Source organism: Chiloscyllium punctatum, chromosome 4, assembly GCF_047496795.1.
Source record: "Chiloscyllium punctatum isolate Juve2018m chromosome 4, sChiPun1.3, whole genome shotgun sequence".
NCBI classification, from domain to species: domain Eukaryota; kingdom Metazoa; phylum Chordata; class Chondrichthyes; order Orectolobiformes; family Hemiscylliidae; genus Chiloscyllium; species Chiloscyllium punctatum.
In genome coordinates this window covers 100,143,259-100,166,791 of record NC_092742.1, presented here as the reverse complement: position 1 = coordinate 100,166,791, position 23,533 = coordinate 100,143,259, and the positions used below count along the sequence as shown (strand labels likewise).

Below are 23,533 nucleotides of genomic sequence, written 5' to 3'. Positions count from 1 at the left end.
GTTTCCTATGTGTTTACAGCTTGAGCACATAAATCAAAGCTGGCACTCAAGTACAGTTTGGAAGATTCACTGAGGGAGTAAATGAGACATTGAATCAAAGTCCTGTCTCAGGTGGAGGTTAATGATCCCATGATATTGTTTTAAAGAAAAGCAGGAGTGTTATTCCCTGGTGTCTGGCCAATATTTATCCCTCAGTCAACATGAGGAAAAAAAATTAAGATTATCTGGTCACTGTCACATTGCTACTTATGAGGGTTAACTGTTAAATGTAACTATGTTAAATTTGGCCTTACTATATTCAACGGTGAATACGAATCAAAAGCATTCCTTTGGGTATAAAATGCTTTTAGACATTGGTGGTCATGGAAGGCTGTATTTAAATGGTAGAGTCTTTATGCATGGTAGAGTTGAGGTGATTAGCATTGATTCGTTTAAACAGAAGCTGTATAAACGGGTAGGGAAAGAAACAAAAGATTTTGCTAAAGCAATGAAATGAAGAATGCTGGAAGAAGACTTGTGTAAAGCTTAAACACTAAATAGTTCTACTTAGGCTGATTAGCTGAATATTCTATTTAATCTGTGTAATACAAGCCTTGGAAACTTGAGAAATGTTTACTTCTCCCAATTCTCAGCTGAATCTACTATACTGACCCAAACTACATTCAGCTCTTGAAGTGAAACATTTTTAAAAGAAAACCACGAAGATCTGGATGTTGGTTTGCTCAGCGAGCAAACCTACATCCAGAACCTCAATGTGAGCTACAAATTTTCTCAAACCTCACTAAAACCATGAAGAATTTAACAATAATAATTTGTAAACTGATCATTTTTGTACTGTTTAAGATGAAGAAATTTGTAACATATTTTTACACTAGGAGACTTTCTGTGTGCTAGGAAATTGCTTAGGGCATCTCCATTATTTTCTATTTCTCCATCTGAAGCTCAGTATTCTCAGTTATACACTTTTGTTTTCCCCTTCATTTTCTGATAGTATATTCTTGTATTTCCGTTTATGAAAGAACAGTGTAAGTAAATTCTTGTTGTCACCTGGTGTGATTGGATTTTTTTTGTTCATAAATATGTTTGTCATGTTTTGAAATTCTGAAATTTTGCCAGCTTAAGTTGTGATCCACAATGCTGTTTTGTTACTAGCCCTGGCTTTGCTTCTCCATAGTAATGAAATTCGTTTATTCTTGATAATTAATATGGATCGTACTTTCCTTTGTTCTTATCAAGGATTTTGACTTAGAGATTTCTGAGTTTAACTGCAGAAACATATCCTTAATCCATAGATCTATCTTGCAGCATCTCAATAAGTGTGAATTAAAGTACTGTATTCCTTTAATTATGTGAACGTAAATTTGTTCATACCTTTGGAATATAAGTAGATCTATAATGCTGCAAATGATTGGATTTAATTCTCTTCACAGGACTTTGAAATGAATTATGATGATGCTTCCTGATATTTCTTCTCTAATGCTAGATGTCAGAAGTGTTCTCATTGATAACATTTGAAGTGCCTTAAAACATGAAGTGCACTAGTTAAATGCAAGCCATTTCTTAATGTATGAGCTGCAATGGTATATTGACAGGCAGCTGAACTGCAGAGTCATCACAGTTGAAACCAGTCTACCCAAAGTTCTGATTGATGAATTTTTGGGAGAGTTTTGCTGAAGGGCATTACGGAGCAGGAATCTGTAGCTGATAGATTTCACTTTCCATGCTGTAGCAAGGATCACTGAGTCTAGTTGTTAGTATTTACTAAATCAGGTCAGCATAGTGATTGGATGTGCAGCTTCCTTCATTTGTATCGCTCAAGACAACCTCAAATGGAGAATATTTCTGCAGCTGATGGAAGAGGGAGACAATGAATCTAAGAAATTGTAAGTGGCAGAAAAATAGAAAGAAAACAGATATTTGGAGAACTTAAAAATAATATGGACGAACATTTTTATACTCCATGTACATTGCCACGCTTCATTGTGAAATGTAATAACCTGTTAAGATTGCATTTATAATTCCCAGGATATATTTACAAAATACAGTTAAGGCACAATTTTCAAATTAAGTCAGGTATATTTTGTTCACATTTGCAAGAGCTGTAGTAACAAGTGTCAGATTTTTAACAAAACAACAGCTCTGGTTGTTTTGCATTGATGCAGTAATCTCCCTGGAGAAACCTTTGATTAACTTGTTTATTTTTCACCTAGTTAATTTAAAATTACAACTATATTGAATTAGCTTACTACCTCAAATGATAACTCTTGTTTAGTAATTTCTCACAATCTAATTGTCATGCGGAAGGTTATCACACTGGTTGAAAGCAAAGCTATTTTGTTTATTATGTTGCGTGGATTTTATGAAATATTTCTGTTTCAATAGAGTTTATGTCATGAATAAAGATAGAAGCTACAAGTGTTAAAATGTGTGGATTGGTTGGATAAATTTGCTTTCCTTGAGCATAAAAGATTTGAGAGGGGGTCAAATTGAAGTGTTGGAAATGGTAAAAGGATTTGAGCGGATAAATGTAGACAATCTAGTGCATTTAGAATGAGGGGATCAATTAAGTGAAATCAGAAGAACTTGCATAAAAAGGAGAGTGAATATCCAGAAATGCATCTTGGAAAATTTGAGAATCAATTAAAATAATCAGGGCTAAGATTGTTTATTTCTAGAATCATAGAATCACTACAGTGCAGAAAGAGGCCATTCAGCCCATTGAGTCCAAACTGACCCTCCAAAGAGCATTCCCCCCAAACCCAGCATCACCCCTGCAGCCTTTCCCCCTAACTCCGCATTTATCATGGCAATCCAACTAGCCAGCACATCCCTAGACAACTGCTGGGAAATTTAGCATGGCAAATCCAGCTTAAGTGCTTTGTACTGTGGGTGGAAACCATGCTAACACAGGGAGAACATGCAAACTTGACACAGTCACCCAAGGCTGTTAGAAAGGGTCAATAACTAATCTACTAACCTGAGGTGCAGAATTATGATGAGCCCTCCTTTTGATAGCCATTCTATTTATAAACCACATAATAAACCCCTGAAAGTGAGCACTGAAAGATTTGGAGATGCCGGTGTTGGACTGGGGTGTATAAAGTTAAAAATCACACAACACCAGCTTATAGTCCAACAGGTTTAATTGGAAGCACACTAGCTTTCGGAGCGACGCACCTTCATCAGGTGATAATGGAGGGCTCGATCATAACACAGAATTTATAGCAAAAATTTACAGTGTGATGTAACTGAAATTATACATTGAAAAATTGATTGTCTGTTAAGCCTTTCATCTGTTAAAATACAGTGATAGTTTCACTTCTTTCATGTGTAAATCACAAAACCTTTTTTTTAAAGTTGCATTCTCTGGTTAGCTGTTAACAATGGTGATAGCTAGACAATATGTTGAAGGTGTTAGCCCCCTGTGTTCTCTGTCTATGCCATGATGTTTAGGTTGATTCTAATCTAAAAAGTGAGATAACGGAGTTTTTGAGCTCATGCAGTTCATGCAGTTTTTGAGCTCAGAGTTCTACATGAATGTATGCAGTTTTTGAGCAAAGTACAATGTAACTCTGCAAGTACAAATTCACCCCACAAAATAGTATGTGGGTGCATATGGGTCTTTGTCTGTCTGTGTGTGTGTCTGTCTGGGGTGGGGTTTGTGAGTGTGAGAAAGTGTATGTGTGTGTAGTGAGTGCAGAGTAGCTTAGGTCTGTGAGGGGGTGCATGTGTGAGTGTGGGAGAGTGGGTGTGTGTGGGTGTCCGTGTGCGTGTCTGTGTGTACTTGTGTCTGTGTGTATGTGAGAGTGTATGTGTGTAGGAATATGTGTGTGGTTGTGTAGTGCAATGGTGATCACCTGTAATGTGACATGAACCCAAGGTCCCAGTTGAGGCCCTCCCTATGGGTACCGATTATCAGCCTTTGCTCGGCCACTTTTCTCTGCAGCCTGTCCCGAAGTCCACCTTGGAGGATGGTCACCCAAAGATCCGAGGCTGAATGTCCTGGACCACTGAAGTGTTCCCCAACTGGGAGGGAACCCAATCTATTGATTGTCGTGTGGTGCCCATTCATCCGTTGTTGTAGCCTTTGCTCAGTTTCCCCAATGTACCATGCATTGAAAGAAGTTGAGAAGACCTGCTCTATTATTTAGTGCTTATTAGTTAAGAAGAATAGGAGTGTGTGTGTCCTCCAGGTCCGACAGGTTACTCAATAAAATCTGACCACTGTCAGATTCCTTTCCCTCCCCAAAGATCAGAAACCCTCCTACCCCACCATCCAAGAAATTGGGAACTCCTGAACTTCATTTATTCTCTTTCCACCCCCTGCCAACACTGCAGAGCACTATTTAAGTCCCTGTATCTTGCAGTCAGAGTCCTAGCTCCTCCCCACTTCCACTTAATCTCTTTTCACTGCACCTCCTGTACTGATGAGCTTTGATTCTGTAAAGTGGATTTTGTAGCTGAAAGGTTCCTAGCCTGTCAATCAGACTGCCTGCAGGCATAATCTCATAGGAAAAGTTTAAAGGTGCCCTGCATTTTCTCCTGGGTTTTCTAGCCTCACGAAAGATTGGTGAAACAGTTTGGTATAATCAAAGCAAGATGCATGAAAGTGATTCAGACCTGGATTTTCCTTTCTTCGGAAGGATCTAAAGGGAAGGGAGAATTCTTGCATTTATATAGCACTTCCATGGCCACCAAACATTTCAAAGTGCTTTACATTAAACAAAGTACTTTTGAAGTATACTATAGTCATCATTATAATGTAGGAAATGCAGCTTCCATTTCTGTGCATAGCCATCTCTCACAGACAGCAATGTGGTAACGACTAGACTTTTTGTTATAAGACCATAAAAGGTAGAATGGTAGTCGACAATTCAGCTCATTGCTGTGCCATTCAATGAAATCAAGTCTGCTCCACCTTCCTGCCTTTTCCCCATACTCCCTGAATCCCTCTACTGATTAAAAATCTGTCTATCTCAGCCTGGAATATGCTTAATGATCCAGCCTTGACAGCCCACTGTGGTAAAAAAAAAGTTCCAGAAATTCACACCCTCTGAGAGAAGAAATTCCCTCTCATCTCTGTCTTAAATGTGCAACTTCTTATTCTGAGATTATCCCCTCTGATCCTAGACTTTCCCACAAGGGGAAACAACATCTCAGCATCTGACCTGTTAAGTCTCCTCAGGAAGAAACACGGGAAACTCAGCAGGCCTGGCAGCATCTGTGGAGAAAGAAAAGAATCGAGTGGAGACAGGTCCTACATCATCTTCTACAAAACTGAAAGATGGTGGAAAATGATAACCAAGACAGAAGATCAAGAAGGCAGGTGGTATAGGGGTGAAAGGCAAAAGACAAAGGGGCTGCAGTGGTGAAAGAGAGAAAGGGATGTAAAATGGGTGAAAATTAAAGTTGTGAAAGTAAGAGATATTGATTAGGGATGAATACTGGCCAGAATACCAGGAGTAATTCCTCTGCCCTTATTTTATGTAGTGTCATTGTATCTTTCACATCCTGGAGACCTTGCAAGCTTTCTGCATGGGTGTCCCAAACTCCCCTCATTCCTACTGCAGTACACCCAAATGATGCCAGTCTTGTCAGACACTCTCCCAGTGATGCCCAGTTCTTCCACTCTCCACCCTTCATTGCACATGTACATTCCTACACCTGTGGCTGTTTAAAAGCCAGGCCACACAGCAGTCCTTAGCCACATCCCATCTTTTAGCCTTTTCCATGTCGGTGCCACTCTTTCATCAGTGCCCACTGTAACATTTTATCATTGTTCAATGTTGGACCGTCACAACAGGGAAGCTTTAAAATTATTCAAAAGAATAACTATTAATTACAATAGCAAAAATGAACAGAAGTCAAGCAAACAGAAGCTGCATTTTTTTCCTAGAATATAAAAAATGTTTGCATATTGAGCAACATTATCCCAGAGCAATTCAGACAGCAGAACCTTACCTTCAGCAGACCTGTCGTCATTTCTGGTCAAACCATGGGTAGCATTCTATGTACATGGTGCCTCAGTCGGGAGATTGTGTAGTGGAGTTACCAGTTGTGGTTGTACTGGGTAGCCCTTGTTCCCCAGTAAGCAACCGTCTTGACCTCTGAATCCTCAAACACAGCAGAAACATTAGAGTTCTCAAGGATGTGAGAGTCATGGTGGCTCCCCCAGTTCTAGGAAGAAAACCTCTAACAAGTGGAGTTGGTGATCCTATTAATGAACTCCTCTGTGCAATGGTATGGCCCTCTCGGGTGATGTGTGTACAGTTCATGGCGCCTGCAGGAGGCCAGCAATGTTGCTGAATCTTCCTACATAGGCTGCGGCACTGACCTCGGAATAATGGAACATGATGAACCAGTATATTCTGACACAGTTGGCATTGATTACAGTCTTGATGCATTTATGGGTAAAGAGTTGAAGAGAGATCCCCTGTAGGCCCCTGAGAGGAATCAAATCACATAAAAGTTCAGAGGAACTCTTACCATCATGGCCAACATGATAGGAAAGCCACCTACACCATTAGGTTGTAGATTCTGATGCAGCAGCTGGCAAAGTTCAGCCACAGTGTTCCAGGATATCCTCAGCTTGCGTCCATGCAGAAGAAATTACACCGTGATCGAAAGCCTTCCTGAGGAGACTTTCAGCTGCAACCTCTTCATGTGGACACCATTCAGCTTCCGTGACTTCTATTGGACCAGAGCATTTTGGTCCATCTTTTTCTATTCTATCACCCTGCGTTTTTATTGCAAGGTTCCAACTGAAGAGATCACTCCTGCTATGGCTGGGTCCATTCCATTTACATTGCAAATAAAAGGAACAGGACAGGTTCTTAACAATGAGAGTAGTCAATTGTCATATGTCTTCTAAAAGAAGGCTTGACATACATACTCCTCTATCGAGGGAGAGATAGAGCTCTCTGGCAAGAAGGACCATGGATTGATTCAACTTGGCACTTTGATATAGGACCTTATTTCAATGATTATGCCACAGTTATGTAGCAAATAGATAGCAGTGCAGTCTAAGTGCTTCTCCTCACAGCTCTACTCACCCATGCAGGACATGGGTACTGACCCTCTGACAGTGCTACATTACCTTAGTACTGACCCTCTGAGAATAATGCAATCCCTCAGTTCTGACTGTCTAATGATGATCCTTTTATCCTGATCTGATTTCAGTAAGGCACTGCCTCAGTTCTGGCCCTCTGACAGTGGAGCACTACTTCAGCATTAGCCATTTATGTATGGCGCTCCCTCAATTCTGACCCTCCAACAATGGGGATATCCCTCAGGACTGACCCTCTGACAGCACTGCAATACCTCAGTACTGATCCCGTAATTCTCTGGCACTCCTTCAGTTCTGACCCCATTACAGTCAGGCAGTGCCTAATATTGACCCACTGGCAAAAATGTACTCCCTCAGTACTAATCCTCTCACAATTATGCACACCCTCAATTCTCACCTCATTACAATAATTCGAAGACCTGTTGTTTCGTCCTACCCATCAGGTGATCTATCAATGTTAAATTACTGTTGCATGGGGTAAAGAGGAGCAGTGGAACCAGTCAGAAGATGGGTTATTGACTGAACAGCTTTGTGATGCGGGCTGAAAACAGGATTATGGACAGAGGGGAAAGCAGTGGTCAAAATTGATGCGCAGTCGGCTACACTGCCTCAGTTTTGATTGAGTGATTCTACAGAGATCACCAGCAGCTTCCTGGAAGGCAGAGCAATTCATGACTGTTGTGACCTTGATGGCACCTGGCATTGCATACCTATCTGGCCTGTTTAGCCGAAGGTTTTGTTTCAGATGAGTATGAATGGCAGGATGGCCTGACTGGAGAATCTGAGTCTTCCTGAGGCTGTGCTGCCCAAACACATTCAGGAAGATTATGCTCTGCTTATACACTCTATGCTCATAGAATCATAGAGATATACAGCATAGAAAAAGGCCCTTCGGTCCAACCCGTCCTTGCCAACCAGATATCCCAACCCAATCTAGTCCCACCTGCCAGCACCCGGCCCATATCCCTCCAAACCCTTCCTATTCATATACACATCCAAATGCCTCTTAAATGTTGCAATTGTATCAGCCTCCACCACATCCTCTGGCAGCTCATTCCATACATGTACTACCCATTGCGTGAAAACGTGCCCCTTAGGTCTCTTTTATATCTTTCCCCTCTCACCCTAAACTTATGCCCTCTAGTTTTGGACTCCCCGACCCCAGGGAAAAGACTTTGTCTATTTATCCTATCCATGCCCCTCATAATTTTGTAAACCTCTATAAGGTCACCCCTCAGCCTCTGACGCTCCAGGGAAAACAGCCCTAGCCTGTTCAGCCCCCCGTAGCTCAGATCCTCCAACCCTGGCAACATCCTTGTAAATCTTTTCTGAACCCTTTCAAGTTTCACAACATCTTTCCAGTAGGAAGGAGACCAGAATTGCAATATTCCAACAGTGGCCTAACCAATGTCCTGTACAGCCGCAACATGACCTCCCAACTCCTGTACTCAATGCTCTGACCAATAAAGAACAGCATACCAAACGCCTTCTTCACTATCCTATCTACCTGTGACTCCACTTTCAAGGAGCTATGAACCTGCACTCCAAGGTCTCTTTGTTCAGCAACTCTCCCTAGGACCTTACCATTAAGTGTATAAGTCCTGTTAAGATTTGCTTTCCCAAAATGCAGCACCTCACATTTATCTGATTTAAACTCCATCTGCCACTTCTCAGCCCATTGGCCCATCTGGTCAAGATCCTGTTGTAATCTGAGGTAACCCTCTTTGCTGTCCACTACACCTACAATGTTGGTGTCATCTGCAAACTGACGAACTGTACCTCTTATGCTCGCATGCAGGGGGGGTTTAATGCGTGCAACCTCGAGCTCTGCACTCATCCCAACGTACTGTGGAGTAGCAAATGGTTAAGGAGAAACTTGCTGATTTTTGCTGGTGCGAGACCTCTTGCTCCTTATCTGAAGTTTCAGATAGAGCTGTCTACGGAGCCCTTGTCCTTTTGAGAATGCTAACAGCTCAGAAGTGCAGAAGAAAGACAAAAAAAAACCTCCATGGTAGCACAGATTACCTTGTCTTGGAAATCATTTCTGAAGCAGCAAAAGCACACTGTTGAAACAAGTCCTCAGATTAAAAGCTAAAAAGCTTTTATAGGCTTTCTTGCTCAGCCACATCACAACTTGTTTTACCTGGCGAATTTCAGAAAATCTGGGAAATCTGTGCACTGACAGTTAAAAGTACAATTCCGGTTTTATAGAATTCAGGGACAAATCCCCACCCAGTGTTCAAACTTTAGATCTGCTTATCCCATGGACTGATCACACATGAGTTAAATGCAGGTCTGTTGGTTCTTGATTTAATAACATTTCATGGGGGTGTTGTGGTGCAGTGGTAGTATCCCTACCTCTGAGCCAGGAAACCTGGGTTGAAGTCCTACCTGCTCCAGATGTAATAACATCTCTGAATAGGCTGATAAGAAAATATTTTTTTAAATAGTGCTCTTATATTGGGCACAGTGTATTCACTCTGTGGGATTAGGAAAGGATGCAGGTTAATTTCTTGCTCCTTTATCCCATTGCCTGCACTGAGCATGTGCACTCTAGCTGCTTAAAAATTCTTCTAGGTATACCTGGCTATAGAGTAAGATGGCAGGTCTCAATGTGGGAAAAGGAACAGGATAAAATGCAGTGTAATTTGAGAGGAAAAACCAGCAAATAGAATCTGACACAGCAAACAAGATGACTGGATTTTCTGTGGGGTTATTAGATCACAGAAGAGTACAGCAAGGATCTGTCCATTCACCCCACCATATCTGGGTTGACAATGATGTCATTCTAAACTTATCCCTACTGCATGCACATGGTTCGTATCCCTCGATTCCGTACCTTTTCATGTGTCTGTCTATATGCTTCTTGAACATTCTGCAGCACATACCAGGCACCTGCCACCCTCTGTTTAAAAATTGTTCAGTGTTGCTAAACAAAGAGACCTTGGAGTTCCTTGAAAGTGGATTTGCAGATAGATAGGATAGTGAAGAAGGTTTTTGGTATGCTTGCCTTTATTGGTCAGGGCATTGAGTATAGGAGTTGTGAGATCATGTTGTAGCTGTGCAGGGCATTTGCTGGGCCACCTTTGGAATGTAGTGTGCAATTCTGGTCTCCCTCCTATAGGAAGGATGTTGTGAAACTTCAAAGGATTCAAAAAGGATTTTCAACTATGTTGCCAGGGTTGGGGCATTTGAGCTACAGGTAGACACTCGCTGGAGTGTCAAAGGCTGAGGGAGTGACCTTATAGAGGTTTATAAATCGTATTTGTAGATCCATTCTATTTTGTTCAAAAAGCACCCAATCTGTGCAGTCAATATTTTTTTATAATCCACGTGACATTTTATAAATTCCAACTTTGGAAATAGAACCTGTCTGATGCAAAATAAGAATGTATACAGACTCTAACCTCACCTTTTTTTATAAAATCTTAAGTTATCTCAGGAATGTGACTTGAAAGAAATTCTGTGATTTACAAATTAATTAATCGAAACCTGCAACCCATTCTAAAAGATGAAAGACTTACCAGCAATCTAGGTTTGTTCAATATATTGCATCAGTTGTCTGACACTGATGTTTTGCTATAAATTCTGTTATTTATGATCCTGCTCCTCTAGCTACCCGACAAAGAAGCTAAAAATCACACAACACCAGGTTATAGTCCAACAGGTTTATTTGGAAGCACTAGCTTTCGGAGCACCACTTCTTCATCAGGTGGTTGTGGAGGACATAGTCGTAAGACACAGTTAAGCTAGTGCTTCCAAATAAACCTGTTGGACTATAACCTGGTGTTGTGTGATTTTTAACTTTGTACACCCCAGTCCGACACCAGCATCTCCAAAACATGACAAAGAAGCAGCACTCCGAAAGCTTGTACTTCCAAATAAACCTGTTGGACTATTAACCTGGTGTTGTCTGATTCTTAACAAAGTTTTATACAGCTGCAACATGACTTGCCAACATTTATCCTCAATGCCCTACCCAATGAAGGCAAGTTGTATGGCTTCTTTGCCACCATATCCACTTCTGTTGCCACTTTAAAGGAGCTGTTGACTAGGACTCCAACATCTTCTGCATATCAGTGTTTCTAAGGGCTCTGCCATTTACTGTATGCTTTCCTTTTACATTTGACCTCCCAAAATGTATCGTCTCTCACTTGTTTGGATTAAAGTGGATTAAATTCCATATGTCATTTCTCCACCCAACTTCCTAACTGATCTGTATCCTGCTTATCCTGTGATAACCTTCCTCACGATTCACAACTCTAAACTTTTATGTCATCTGCAAACTTACTAAACAGACCACCTACACTTTTGTCCAAACCATTTATATAAGTTACAAACAACAGAGGTCCCAGCCCAGATCCTTGCAAGACACCACTGGTCACACCAGTCAAAAGAGTCTTTTGAGCAGTCAAACGAGAGGAAAATAATTAGGAAGTCAACTTTTGAAGATTTAGTGACATCACCAGGTGATGAGTTAAAAAATACAATGTGCCATCAATGGAGGAGCAGTAATAAGTTTTGAGGGCAGGAAATGAGGTAAGAAAACCAAATTAGAGGTGAGTGGACATAGCACTTCAACTTTACCATTTAACATTTATCATAGGGCAAAGCTTCATCACATTTACAAATTTATAACAGAAAGTTAAGATTTCTGGTGCATCCAGGCCTATGGTAAGGCTTTCCAGTATAGTTATGACCTACCTCCCCCCAGGAATTTCATTTTGTAAGTTTACATTGATTTGGCAAGAAAAAGAAAACTGACTGGTAGCATTCTTTACTTCATGTTTGTTTCACCTTTTGGGTTGGTATGATGAGGGGGAGTTCTCATTTTCTATTAAGAGATTCTGCAGTAGTCCAGGTAAATTTGAACATAACCTTTATTCAGTTAGTAACATTACATACAGAGATTAACCTACTCTAACTTAGTGTCGCTCTGTGAGATCTCTCTCCAGCTCGCTCTCTCTTAGTCATGGGATGTTACATAATTATCCCATAGGCTCATATTGTTAAACTGTTACTCCACTTCTCTCCCCAAGTCCTTGTTCCTATTATTTGCACTGTAAACACCTAACACCTCCCGACGTCTCAAATCTCATGGACTACCTTGAGGACCATTTTGCAATTGTTCTCGATCTCATTTAGATTTGATGCTGAGATTGTTGGTCTGCTTCTTCTCTCTCTCCTCTGCTTGAATGGTCATTCCTTTCACCTGTGTAGAGCTTTCTGTCTGTTTCTCTGTTGTCTTCAGAATTGAACTGGTTCAGCTATGCTCGTGCTGATTATTTATTCAAAGTTATTTTTCACAATTTCTCCTTCTAAAACTCTGTGCTGTGACCCCCCAAATATGCTTGTGCTTATTCTGTTTCCCCAGGCAGAATCAGGAGATGGAGAAGTCGACATTTCGAGTGTAACTCTTCTTCAGGACTGGGAGTGGGTGTAAGGGGAGCTGCAGATAAACAGGATGGCGATGAAGTGCCTTTCTTCACCTATTCCCACTTCACCACCTTGCCCCCACTACCTCTTTTATCTGCAACTCCCTTTACACCCACCCCCAGTCCTGAAGAAGGGTTACACCCAGAACGTCGACTTCTCCACCTCCTGATGCTGCCTGGCTTGCTGTGTTCATCCAGCCTACTGCTGGTCTACCTTGGATTCCAGCAGCTGCAGTTTTTTTTATCTCTATTCTGTTTCCCTAGCAGTAGTTTCTTCTTGCTGTCCTTTTCAGATCCATGTGCCTTCTCCCAACTGAAAAATTGACAGTGTCTTGTTTGATGACCTTGATTAAAGTTTATAGTTATTTCTCTCTTGAATCCATTGTCTCACTCTGCCATGGTTCTTTCATTGTAATATATGGTTTTAGTTTCTTTGACAGTGATTTGCAGTCTTCTCCCATTAATAATTCTGCTCGTGATAGTCCATTATGTAATGACAATGATCTATGATTCAATAAGGCTAAATCAATATGATGATTCCTTTTTCAGAAGTTCTTTTATGGTTATCACTGCTCATTTACTTCAGGGTAATGAAGTGAACATGTTATAGGAATGAATCCATACTCCCTGTCAAATTATGTAAATTGCTAATTTGTGAAGTGCAATCAAATATCAGCTGCTGGTGGATCAGGTGAGTTGAATAGATTTATTTCAATACTTCTATGATTATCTCTGCTATAAGACAGTGTTAAATGATTTACCTCAATTCATTCTTCAATAGTATTTCATAACAAGGATGTAAACTTTCCCTTTAAACTCAAACAAGCCATTGCCAGCCTTTCCCAAGATCTTGATGAAAATGTCAAAATTAAATGTTCTTTCTGTTCCTGACGATTAGTTATGTGAGTTCTATAGTTTATGATCATCTTTCTGATAATTCCTGGTCACCAAAATAATGTGTATTCTATATTTTAATATTCCTGGATCATATTGATGTAATCTTTGAAGAATATCACTTCTGAATGCTTTATGAATTGCCTATTTTTTTTAAAAGCACCTATAATAGGGAGAAGTGCTGTCTCAATGTGGAGCTACAAGAGATGTATTCTGGCTATCCTTCCTGACAAAGATCTGATCTGTGGACATTCTTCATCTCTACGTTTAGCTTCTCTGATTTGCTGCAATTTCTACTGCGATGTCAGTATTTTCTATTTACTGAGAATGTAAAATCTGCTACTTCTACTAGCAACTCCAAATCTTGTTTCTCAGCCTCTTCAGCTGGTTTTCTGGACAATGTATCAACAGTTCTTTGACATTTTCCCTGAACATGGTGTTGAGTCATATCTCATCAAATGCAGTCTGGAGTGCTGAATACATTGTGACATCCTCGCAATCACTTTCGTACATTCGAACATAGTCTTTCCTAATATGCTAACACTACATAAAGAGCTTGATCTTCATTACCTTAGAGAGTTTCCTGCGTGAGCTCTCTCTTCATCATGCTCTCTTAGTCTTATGGTATTGTATCATCATTGCATCAGGAATGAGGCTTGTGGAACGGGGGTGCTGAGAGACAAATGGGAAGGAGGTGGAGCTGGAAGGGAAGGATCTTATTGTTAGACATGAGTCCACAATGTTAGGAACTAAAGTTTCATGATTATAGGCAAAATAGAGTTTTTAGCCATAGTTCTTGCCTAGTCAATTGTGTATTAATGTTAAATTCCAAATTGGATTTGCTACTTTGAACTTTATTGCAAGGGAGTATTTTATATAATCAGGATTTAAATTTAAAGTGTGAACTTATGTAGATCTGAAAGGTTCATAGCAAGGCATTGGGGCCTGTTGACTCCTTCAGCTGTAAAATATCCTTAATCTTTGTGCAGAAGCTTCATTCTCCTGCTGATGCCAAAATAAGTATGGCCTGCAAAATGTTTTCATATGTTGTTGTGAAAACATAATCTTTTGGATGTTGTCCTGCTGAAAGACTGCCAAATAGGAATTAATTATGGTTATCTGCTATTTGGCTGGCAACAAAAGTGAAAAAAGTCAAAAGGAATTATTTCTGAATTTGGCACGGTTGTATTTTACAGTGAGTGGTGCGATCAGTGCAGTGTAGTATGCACACTTTATCACAGTAGTATCTTTCTCATGCCGCAGGTAAATATCTTTTTTGTTAAAAACGCTAAAATATTTTTTTTAAACTGAGCAATGCAACATTTTCTTTAAAAGTGGTTTGATAACCGAAGATGATTCAATCCTGTATGCATTTGAAAAATGGTGTCTTTCATTGCTTTGCCAAAAGAAATGTCATTTTAAACCTGTAATGAAAATTGTTACTCAGAAAGCACTTTCAAATAGGTATGAAGTATTTTCCATCTGATGCCATTACTCAAATATTTCCTCATGCATTTCAGATGATGGAAATCATGCCGACAAGACCAAAGAATTGTTTCCGTGGTCTGAAGCAACAGATAGCAGTAAATCAAAGGGCAAAGATAGATTGACTGGAAGAGCCAGAAGCTTTAAGTAAGTAAAAAAGCAAAAGAGATTGACTTTTATCCTGTTGAAAAATTAAGTATTGTTTCATTTATATGCAGCATAAAGTGCATGCATTTCCATTGCATGTTGTTAATGAAGTTAACGTCGTGTATGCCAGGTTCTTAAAGTCTGCAAAGTTTCCATCTGCATTGGGTTAGGCACAGGCTACACTCACTCCAATAACACTCATGAGAAGCTAGATTTTATTTCTAAACAAGTGAAGTTTTGAAATCTGGAAATGTTTGGTCAAATATGACACAATGTAATCCAAGAAAAATTGAAGTCAGTCAGGGTAAAAATTCTCTTGAGGCCAGAGTGGCCTCACTTTTTGAAGGTGTTTATTGAAGGGCAGCTACAGGATATTGTTTCAGGAGCTCTTCAGGGCAGCGTCCTAGGCCCGATATCTTTCCTTCATTCACGCTGTTCTGTACATAATATTCTGCTCAGCTTGTAAGTCCTCAGTGAGTGAAAACATCCATATTCTTTGTATCCAGTCTGGAATGATAAATAGCAAGTAACATTTGTGTCATTTGGGCCAGAAGAGAGATTCCAATCAGATCTCCAAGACCAACGATGCTATTCCTACATCCTATCTCTCACCACCAACACTCTTGAAGTCACTATGATCAGGAACTTGGTTGTAAATGCAGCATCTACTAGAGACTTGCTTTTCTACAGTATATGGCTTACTTTGAGAATCTCCAAACCTTTCCATCTCCTAAAGGATACTGGCTCAATCTTCCATCACACTGAGGGGGATTTCTTCAGTTAAATTCTTTCCTGTTAGGCTTGCACAAAATACCCTTCTGTTCTGACTTAACTTGTTAACTACCCACCCTGAAGAAGATTGCTCATAGCTTGTTTAAGAACAGTAGATGTAATGAAGATTAGGGGATCTGCAGAGAAAGAGAAGGAACCTGTAATTGATTGCCACCAAAACCAAGTTAGATATCTAAAGTATTCCAGTATGTTGCAGAGGAAGGAATTTGATTTAAAATCATAGAGATGTACAGCATGGAAAAAAAACCTTTGGTCTAACTTGTCCATTCTGATCAGATATCCCAAACTAACCTAGTCCTATTTGCCAGCACTTTCGTACCAAATTCATACCTATCCAGATGCCTTTTAAATGTTGTAATTGTACCAGCTCCACCACTTCCTCTGGCAGCTCATTCCAAATACACATCACCCGCTGTGTGAAACAGTTGCCCCTTAGTCCCTTTTAAATTTTTTCCCCTTCACACTAAATCTATACTCTCCCCCACTCCAGGGAAAATACTATTTACCCTATCCATACCCCTCAAGATTTTATAAACCTTAACAAGGTCACCCCTCGGCCTCTGTCGCTCCAGGGGAAAACAACCCCAGCCTATTCAGCCTCTGCCTATAGCTCAAATCTTCCAACCCTGGCTACATCCTTGTAAATCTTTTCTGAACCCTTTCAAGTTTCAAAACATTCTTCCGATAGGAGGGAGACCAGAATTGCACACAATATTCCAAAAGTGGCCAAATCAATGGCCTGTATATCCGCAACATGACCTCCCAACTCCTATACTCAATACACTGACCAATGTCGGAAAGCATACCAAAAGCCGCCTTCACTATCCTATCTACCTGCGACTCCACTTTCAAGGAACTATGAACCTGCACTGCAAGGTCTCTTCGTTCAGCAACACTCCCCAGGACCTTACCATGAAACATTTAAGTCCTGCCCTGATTTGCCTTTCCAAAATGCAGTTCCTCGCATATCTAAGTTAAATTCCATCCGACACTCCTGAGCCCATTGGCCCATGTGATCAAGATCCCATTGTCTTCTAAGGTCTTTTTCATTGTCCACTACACCTCCAATTTTGATGTCATCTACAAACTTACTTAGTGTGCCTCCTATGTTCACATCCAAATCATTTATATAAATGATGAAAAGCAGTGAACCCAGCACCGCTCCTTGTGGCACACCATTGGTCACAGGCCTCCAGTCTGAAAGGCAACCCCCCACACCACCCTCTGTCTTCTACCTTTGAGCCAACTCTGTATCCAAATGGCTAGTTCTTCCTGTATTCCATGTGATCTAACCTCGCTAACGAGTCTACCATGAGGCACCTTGTCAAACGGCTTACTAAAGTCTATATAGAACACATCCACCGCTCTGCCCTCATCAATCCACTTCGTTACCTCAAAAAACTCAATCAAGTTAGTGAGACATGATTTCCCACACATACAATCATGTTAACTATCCCTAATCAGTCCTTGCCTTTCCAAATACATTTAAATCCTGTCCCTAAGGATTCCCTCTAACAACTTGCCCACCACTGATATCAGGCTCACTGGTCTGTAGTTCTCTGGCTTTTTCTTACCACCTTCCTTAAATAGTGGCACCACTTTAGCCAACCTCCAATCTTCCAGCACCTCACCTGTGACTATGAATGATAAAGATATCTCAGCAAAGGGACCCAGCAATTACTTCCCTGGCTTCCCACTGAGTTCTAGGTTACATATGATCAGGTCCTGGGATTTGTGCTGCATTTTAAAATATCCAGCACCACCTTCTCTGAAATATGGATATTTTTCAAGATGTCACCACCTATCTCCCCACATTCTGTATCTTCCATGTCCTTCTCCACAGTAAACACTGATGCAAAATACTCGTTTAGATCTCCCCCATCTCCTGCAGTTCTCCACATAGGCTGCTTTGCTGATCTTTAAGGGACGAGAGTTGGGTGCTAGAAAAGAACAGCAGGTCAGGCAGCATCAGAGGAGGAGGAGAACTGATGTGATTGGTAGATGAAGGTTGTGGGGGGAAGGTGATAGGTCGAAGAGGAGAGTGGAGCGGATAGGTGGGAAGGAAGATGGCCAGGTCAAGAGGGCAGAGACGAGTTGGAAGCTTGGATTGGGATAAGGTAGTGGGGGGGGGAAGCATGTTAGGAAACTGGTGAAATCCACGTTGATCCAGTGTGATTGCAGAGTTCCAAGGCAGAAGATGAGGCATTCTTCCTCCGGGCATCAGGTTGTGTAGAGGAGAACACATCAAGTACAACGGATACACTAGATGACATTGGTGGAGGTACAGGTAACTTTCTGTCGGATGTGGAACGATCCTTTGGGGTCTTGGACAGAGGTGAGGTGGAAGTGTGGGTGCAGGTTTTGCACTTGCTGCGGTGGCAGGGGAAGGTGCCAAGAGTGGGGTGTGGGCTGGTGGGGGGGGTATGGATCTGACAAGGGAGTCACAGAGGGTATGGTCTCTCCGAAACACAGATAGGGATGGGTAGGGAAATATATCCCTAGTTGTGGGGTCTGTTTGTAGGTGGCGGAAGTGTTGGAGGATGATGCCATGTATCTGGAGGTTGGTGGGTTGGAAGGTGAGGACCGGGAGTTGGGGGTGGTAGTTCTGTCCTTGTTGTGATTGGAGTGGTGGTGTTCAAGGGCAGTGGTGCAGGAAGTGGAGGAGATGCAGTGGAGGGCATCATCGACCACGGGGGAGGGGAAATTATGGTCTTTGAAGAAGGAGGCCATCTGAGAAGTTCTGTGATGGAATGTTTCCACCTGGGAGCAGAGGCGGAGGAATTGGGAATAAGAGGTGGGCAGTTTTACAGGAGGCAGGGTGAAATGAGGGTTTGTAGTCGATGTCCATGGTTAGCCAGTCACTGGAGATGGAGATGGAGAGGTCCAGGAAGGGGAGGGAGGTGTCCAAGATGGTCAAGGTGAATTTGAGGTCAGGGTGGAAGGTGTTGGTGAATGTGATGAGCTGTTCAACCTCCTCATGGGAGCAGGAGGTAGCGCCAATACAGTCTTCGATGTAGCTGAGGAAACGTTGAGGAATAGTGTCGGTATTGCTACGGTGAATGCTGTGTTCTACACACCTGGCGAAGAGGCAGGCATAGCTGGGGCCCATGCGGGGGCAGATAGCTACCCTTTGGTTTGGAGGAAATGGAAGGATTGGAAGGAGAAGTTGTTGAGGGTGAGGACCAGTTCAGCCAGACGAATGAGAGTGTCACTGGAACGGTACTGGTTGAGTCGGCATTTAAAGAAGAAACGGAGGGCTTGGAGGCCTTCGTCATAGCAGATAGATATGTAAAAGGACTGGATGTCCATGGTGAAGATGAGGCATTGGGGGCCGGGGAAACAAAAGTCTTGGAGGAGAAGAAGAGTGTGAATGGTGTCACGAATGTAGGAGGGGAGTTCCTGGAGTATGTGTCAAGGTATTCAGAGGTGAGTTCGGTAGGGCAGGAGCAGGCTGAGACAATGGGTCGACAGGTTTGTGAATCTTGGGTAGGAAGTAGAATCAGGTGGTGTGGGGTTCATGGACGATGAGGTTGGAGGTTGTGAGTGGGAGATCCCCAGAGGTGATGAGGTTGTGGATGATCTGGGAAATGATGGTCTGGTGATGGGGAGGTGAGGTCGTGGTTGAGGGGGCAGTAGGAGGCGATGTATGCGAGTTGGCACCTGGCTTCAGCAGTGTAGAGGTCGGTGCGCCAAACTACCACTGCGCCCCCTTGTCTCCTGGTGATGTTGGGGTTGAGGTTGAAGCAAAGAGAGAGGAGGGCTGTGCATTACGAGGGTGAGAGGTTGGACTGGGTGAGGGGGATGGACAGGTTAAAGCGATTTGTGTCATAGTGGCAGTAGGAAATGAAGAGATCAAGAGTGGGTAAGAGACCTTTGAGGGGCCCTATTCTCTCCCTAGTTACCCTTTTGTCCTTAATGGATTCTCCTTAAGCCTATTTGCCAAAGCTATCTCATGTCCCGTTTTTGCCCTCCTGACTTTCCTCTTCAGTATACTCCTACTGCCTTTAAAGTCTTCTAAGGATTCACTCGATCTCTGCTGTTTATACCTGACATATGCTTTCTTCTTTTTCTTGACCAAGATCTCAATTTCTCTAGTCATCCAGTATACCCTACACCAACAGCCTTGCCTTTCACCCTAACAGGAATATACTGTCTCTAGACTCTCGTTATCTCATTTTTGAAGGCTTCCAATTTTCCAACCATCCCTTTACCTATGAACATCTGTCCCCAATCAACTTTTGAAAGTTCTTGCCTAATAGTGTCAAAATTGGCCTTCCTCCAATTTAGAACTTCAACTTTTAGATCTGGTCTATCCTTTTCCATCACTATTTTAAAACTAATAGAATTATGGCCATTGACCCCAAAGTACTGCCCCACTGTCACCTCAGTCACTTGCCCTGCCTTACTTCCCAAGAAGAGCTCATGTTTTGCACCTAATCTAGTAGGTACATCCACATACTGAATCAGATATTTTTCTTGTACACTCTGGATTAGTAGTGCTGGAAGAGCACAGCAGTTCAGGCAGCATCCAAGGAGCAGTAAAATCGACGTTTCAGGCAAAAGCCCTTCATCAGGCTCCTCAGATGCTGCCTGACCTGCTGTACGCTTCCAGCACCACTCATCCAGAATCTGGTTTCCAGCATCTGCAGTCATTGTTTTTACCTATTTTTCTTGTACACACCTAACAAATTTCTCTCCATCTAAACCCTTATTCCAGTCTATGTTTAGAAAGTTAAAATCCCACACCATACCCACCCTATTATCCTTAAAGATAATTGAAATCTCCTTACAAATTTGTTTCTCAATTTTCCATTGACTCTTAGGTGATCTGTAGTAAAATCCCAGTCAGGTGGTCATCCCTTTTTTGTTTCTCAGTTCCACCCAAATAACTTTCTTGGACGTATTCCCGAGAATATCCTCCCTAAGTACAGTAGTAATGTACTACTTATCAAAAGCGCCACTGCTCCTCCTCCTCCTCTCTTGCGATTCCCCCCCCAACTATATCAGTTATAGACTGATCTCCTTCCTCAATATGTCCCTGGGTGTCCATCCATTCGTGTGCACCCCCCCCCCCCCACTCTCTCAACCTTACTAGTTTTAATCCTCCCAAGCAGCTATAACAAATCTCCCTGCCAATATATTAGTCCCCTTCCAATTCAGGTGCAAACCACCCTTCTTGTTCAGGTCACTTGTACCCCAGAAGAGACTCCTATGATCCAAAAACATTAACCCTTCTCCTCTGCACCAGCTCCTCATCCACTCATTCATCTGCTTTATCCTCCTATTCCTCACTAGCATAAGATAGTGAAGAAGGCGTTTGGTATGCTTTCCTTTTTTGGTCAGAGTATTGAGTACAGGAGTTGGGAGGTCATGTTGCGGCTGTACAGGACATTGGTTAGACCACTGTTGGAATATTGCGTGCAATTCTGATCTCCTTCCTATCGGAAAGATGTTGTGAAACTTGAAAGGGTTCAGAAAAGAATTACAAGGATGTTGCCAGGGTTGGAAGATCTGAGGAGGCTAAACAGGCTGGGGCTATTTTCCCTGGAGCGTTGGAGGCTGAGGGGTGACCTTATAGAGGTTTACAAAATTATGAGGGGCATGGATAGGATAAATAGACAAAGTCTTTTTCCCTGGGGTTGGGGAGTCCAGAACTAGAGGGCATAGGTTTTGGGTGAGAGGGGAAAGATATAAAAGAGACCCTAAGGGGCAACGTTTTCACGCAGAGGGTAGTACGTATATGGAATGAGCTGCCAGAGGATGTGGTGGAGGCTGGTACAATTGCAACATTTAAGAGGCATTTGGATGTGTATATGAATAGGAAGGGTTTGGAGGGATATCTGGCAGGTGGGACTAGATTGGGTTGGGATATCTGGTCAGCACGAGGGTCTGTTCCCATGCTGTACATCTCTATGACTCTCTGACTCTATAATCCAGATATTACTACCCTCGAGGACCTCCTTTTTAAATTCCTGCTTAACATTCTATATTCTCCCTTCAGAATCTCATCCTTTTAAGAGCATTACAAAATTTTAAATGGCTAGGATCTAAAGTGTTCTGAGTTATAAACACCAGCTTGTTGATTTTTTTTTAAACGCATACAATAAGTAGAACTTGGTATAGTGATTGGAGCCACTTGTTAACTATTAGATCCTTGCTTGGGTTGTTAACCTGGGCCAATCAGCAAAGCCCGGGCTGACCAGAAGATTTAGCATCTCCTCATTTCAGGGGACCGACTCCGAGCTGGCTAGTTGCAGCTAGTATCCTGTGCACAATTAAATAATGGGTGACTTGGTGATGGGACACCGGCCTCTGTTATTTCACTCAGGTTCCCAGGATAATATAATTAGACCACTGAAATTCCCTCAAGATTTGAGTATTCAATCTTTTTCATGTTGATAATTCATTCTGGAATTAGACTGTTTTACTGAACACAAATTAAATCAAATCCAAGTTGTCTAATAGGACCAAAGCCAAATAGAACTTTTTTTCCCATCTTATACAGTAATAAAATATAAAAATAGTATATTTTCTCCACAGGTTGCTGTGGAGAAAGAGTGACCAGCTGGGTTCACTGCATATGGTATTCACTGTGAGAACTAAATCAAAGTGTATGGTCTTGGCTTTTCCTGAAAATATATGTGGGAAACTGGACACACCAGCATGACAGAAGAAGGCTGCCCATCAGCCTACATGTCTTAAACTGTACTGTTGAGTACAGAATCATGAGCGAGAACATTTGTTTTCTATCCTTGTGTATTAAATATCTGGCATATTGAGGCCCAAGATTTTCCTATGTGTGCTTCTAGTATGCAAGGCTTTGTTCATAAAATTTGTTTTAAAGGTACTATTAGACAACTTGGATTTGATTTAATTCGGCTTTGTGTTCAGAAAACAGTCAATTCCAATTTTGTAAATAGTACAAGGTATTAATACAGTTAAGATTTTTAGATATTTATTACACAGACCATGAATGATTAGAGCTGCCATGTTCAAACTAACCAGTTTGAAATCCATGTAGGAAATTATAACTTGAAGAGAGTCAGCAGGCAGAGGTGAGTATAGTGGCCATCACTAAGGAGAAAGTGTTGGGAAGCTGAAAGGTCTGAAGGTGGATAAATGACCTGGACCACAGGACTACACCCCAGAGTTCTGAAGGTGATAGTTGAGGAGATTGTAAGGCATTGATGGTGATCTCTCAGGAATCACTGGAGTTAAGGAAAGTTCCAGAGGACTGGAAAATGGCTCATATAAAACACCCTAAAAGAAAGGAGGCAGGCAGAAGATGGGAAACTAGCCAGACCTTGGTCTTTGGTAAGATTTTAGAGACCATTATTAGGGATGAGATTGCAAAGTACGTGGAAGTGCACGGTGAAATAGGACTGAATCAGCCTGGCTTTTCAAGAGAGATCATGCATGTAAAGTCTGTTTGAATTATTTGAGGAGGTAACGGACAAGTTGGATAATGGAGGGGCAGTTTTGATTTCCAGAAGGCCTATGACAAGGCTCTGCATAGAAGGCTGCTAAAAAAGTTGAGAGCCCATGGTGTTCGGGGTAAGGTACTGACAGGGATAGAGGATTAGCTGACAGTGGGGATAAAGGATTCTTTTTCAGGATGACAGCCTGAATTCCATAGGGGTCAGTGTTGGGACCACAGCTATTCACATTATATGTTAATGATCTGAATGAAGGAACTGAGGGCACTGTTGCTAAG

At 41.8% G+C, this 23,533-nt stretch overlaps 1 protein-coding gene across 7 annotated transcripts in view; it reads left to right on the top strand.

Annotated features, from left to right (window-relative positions):
* The window catches only part of LOC140476586 (uncharacterized), a 280,335-nt gene that overhangs the window by 207,160 nt on the left and 49,642 nt on the right, over nt 1-23,533 (top strand). For all 7 annotated transcript variants that reach the window (XR_011960519.1, XR_011960521.1, XR_011960520.1 and 4 more), the window contains one exon: nt 14,916-15,027. Coding sequence is in view for 2 of the 7 variants with exons in the window: in XM_072569405.1 (XP_072425506.1) it covers nt 14,916-15,027 (112 nt within the window). In the remaining 5 variants the exon portion in view is untranslated. The remainder of the gene's footprint in view (nt 1-14,915; nt 15,028-23,533) is intronic.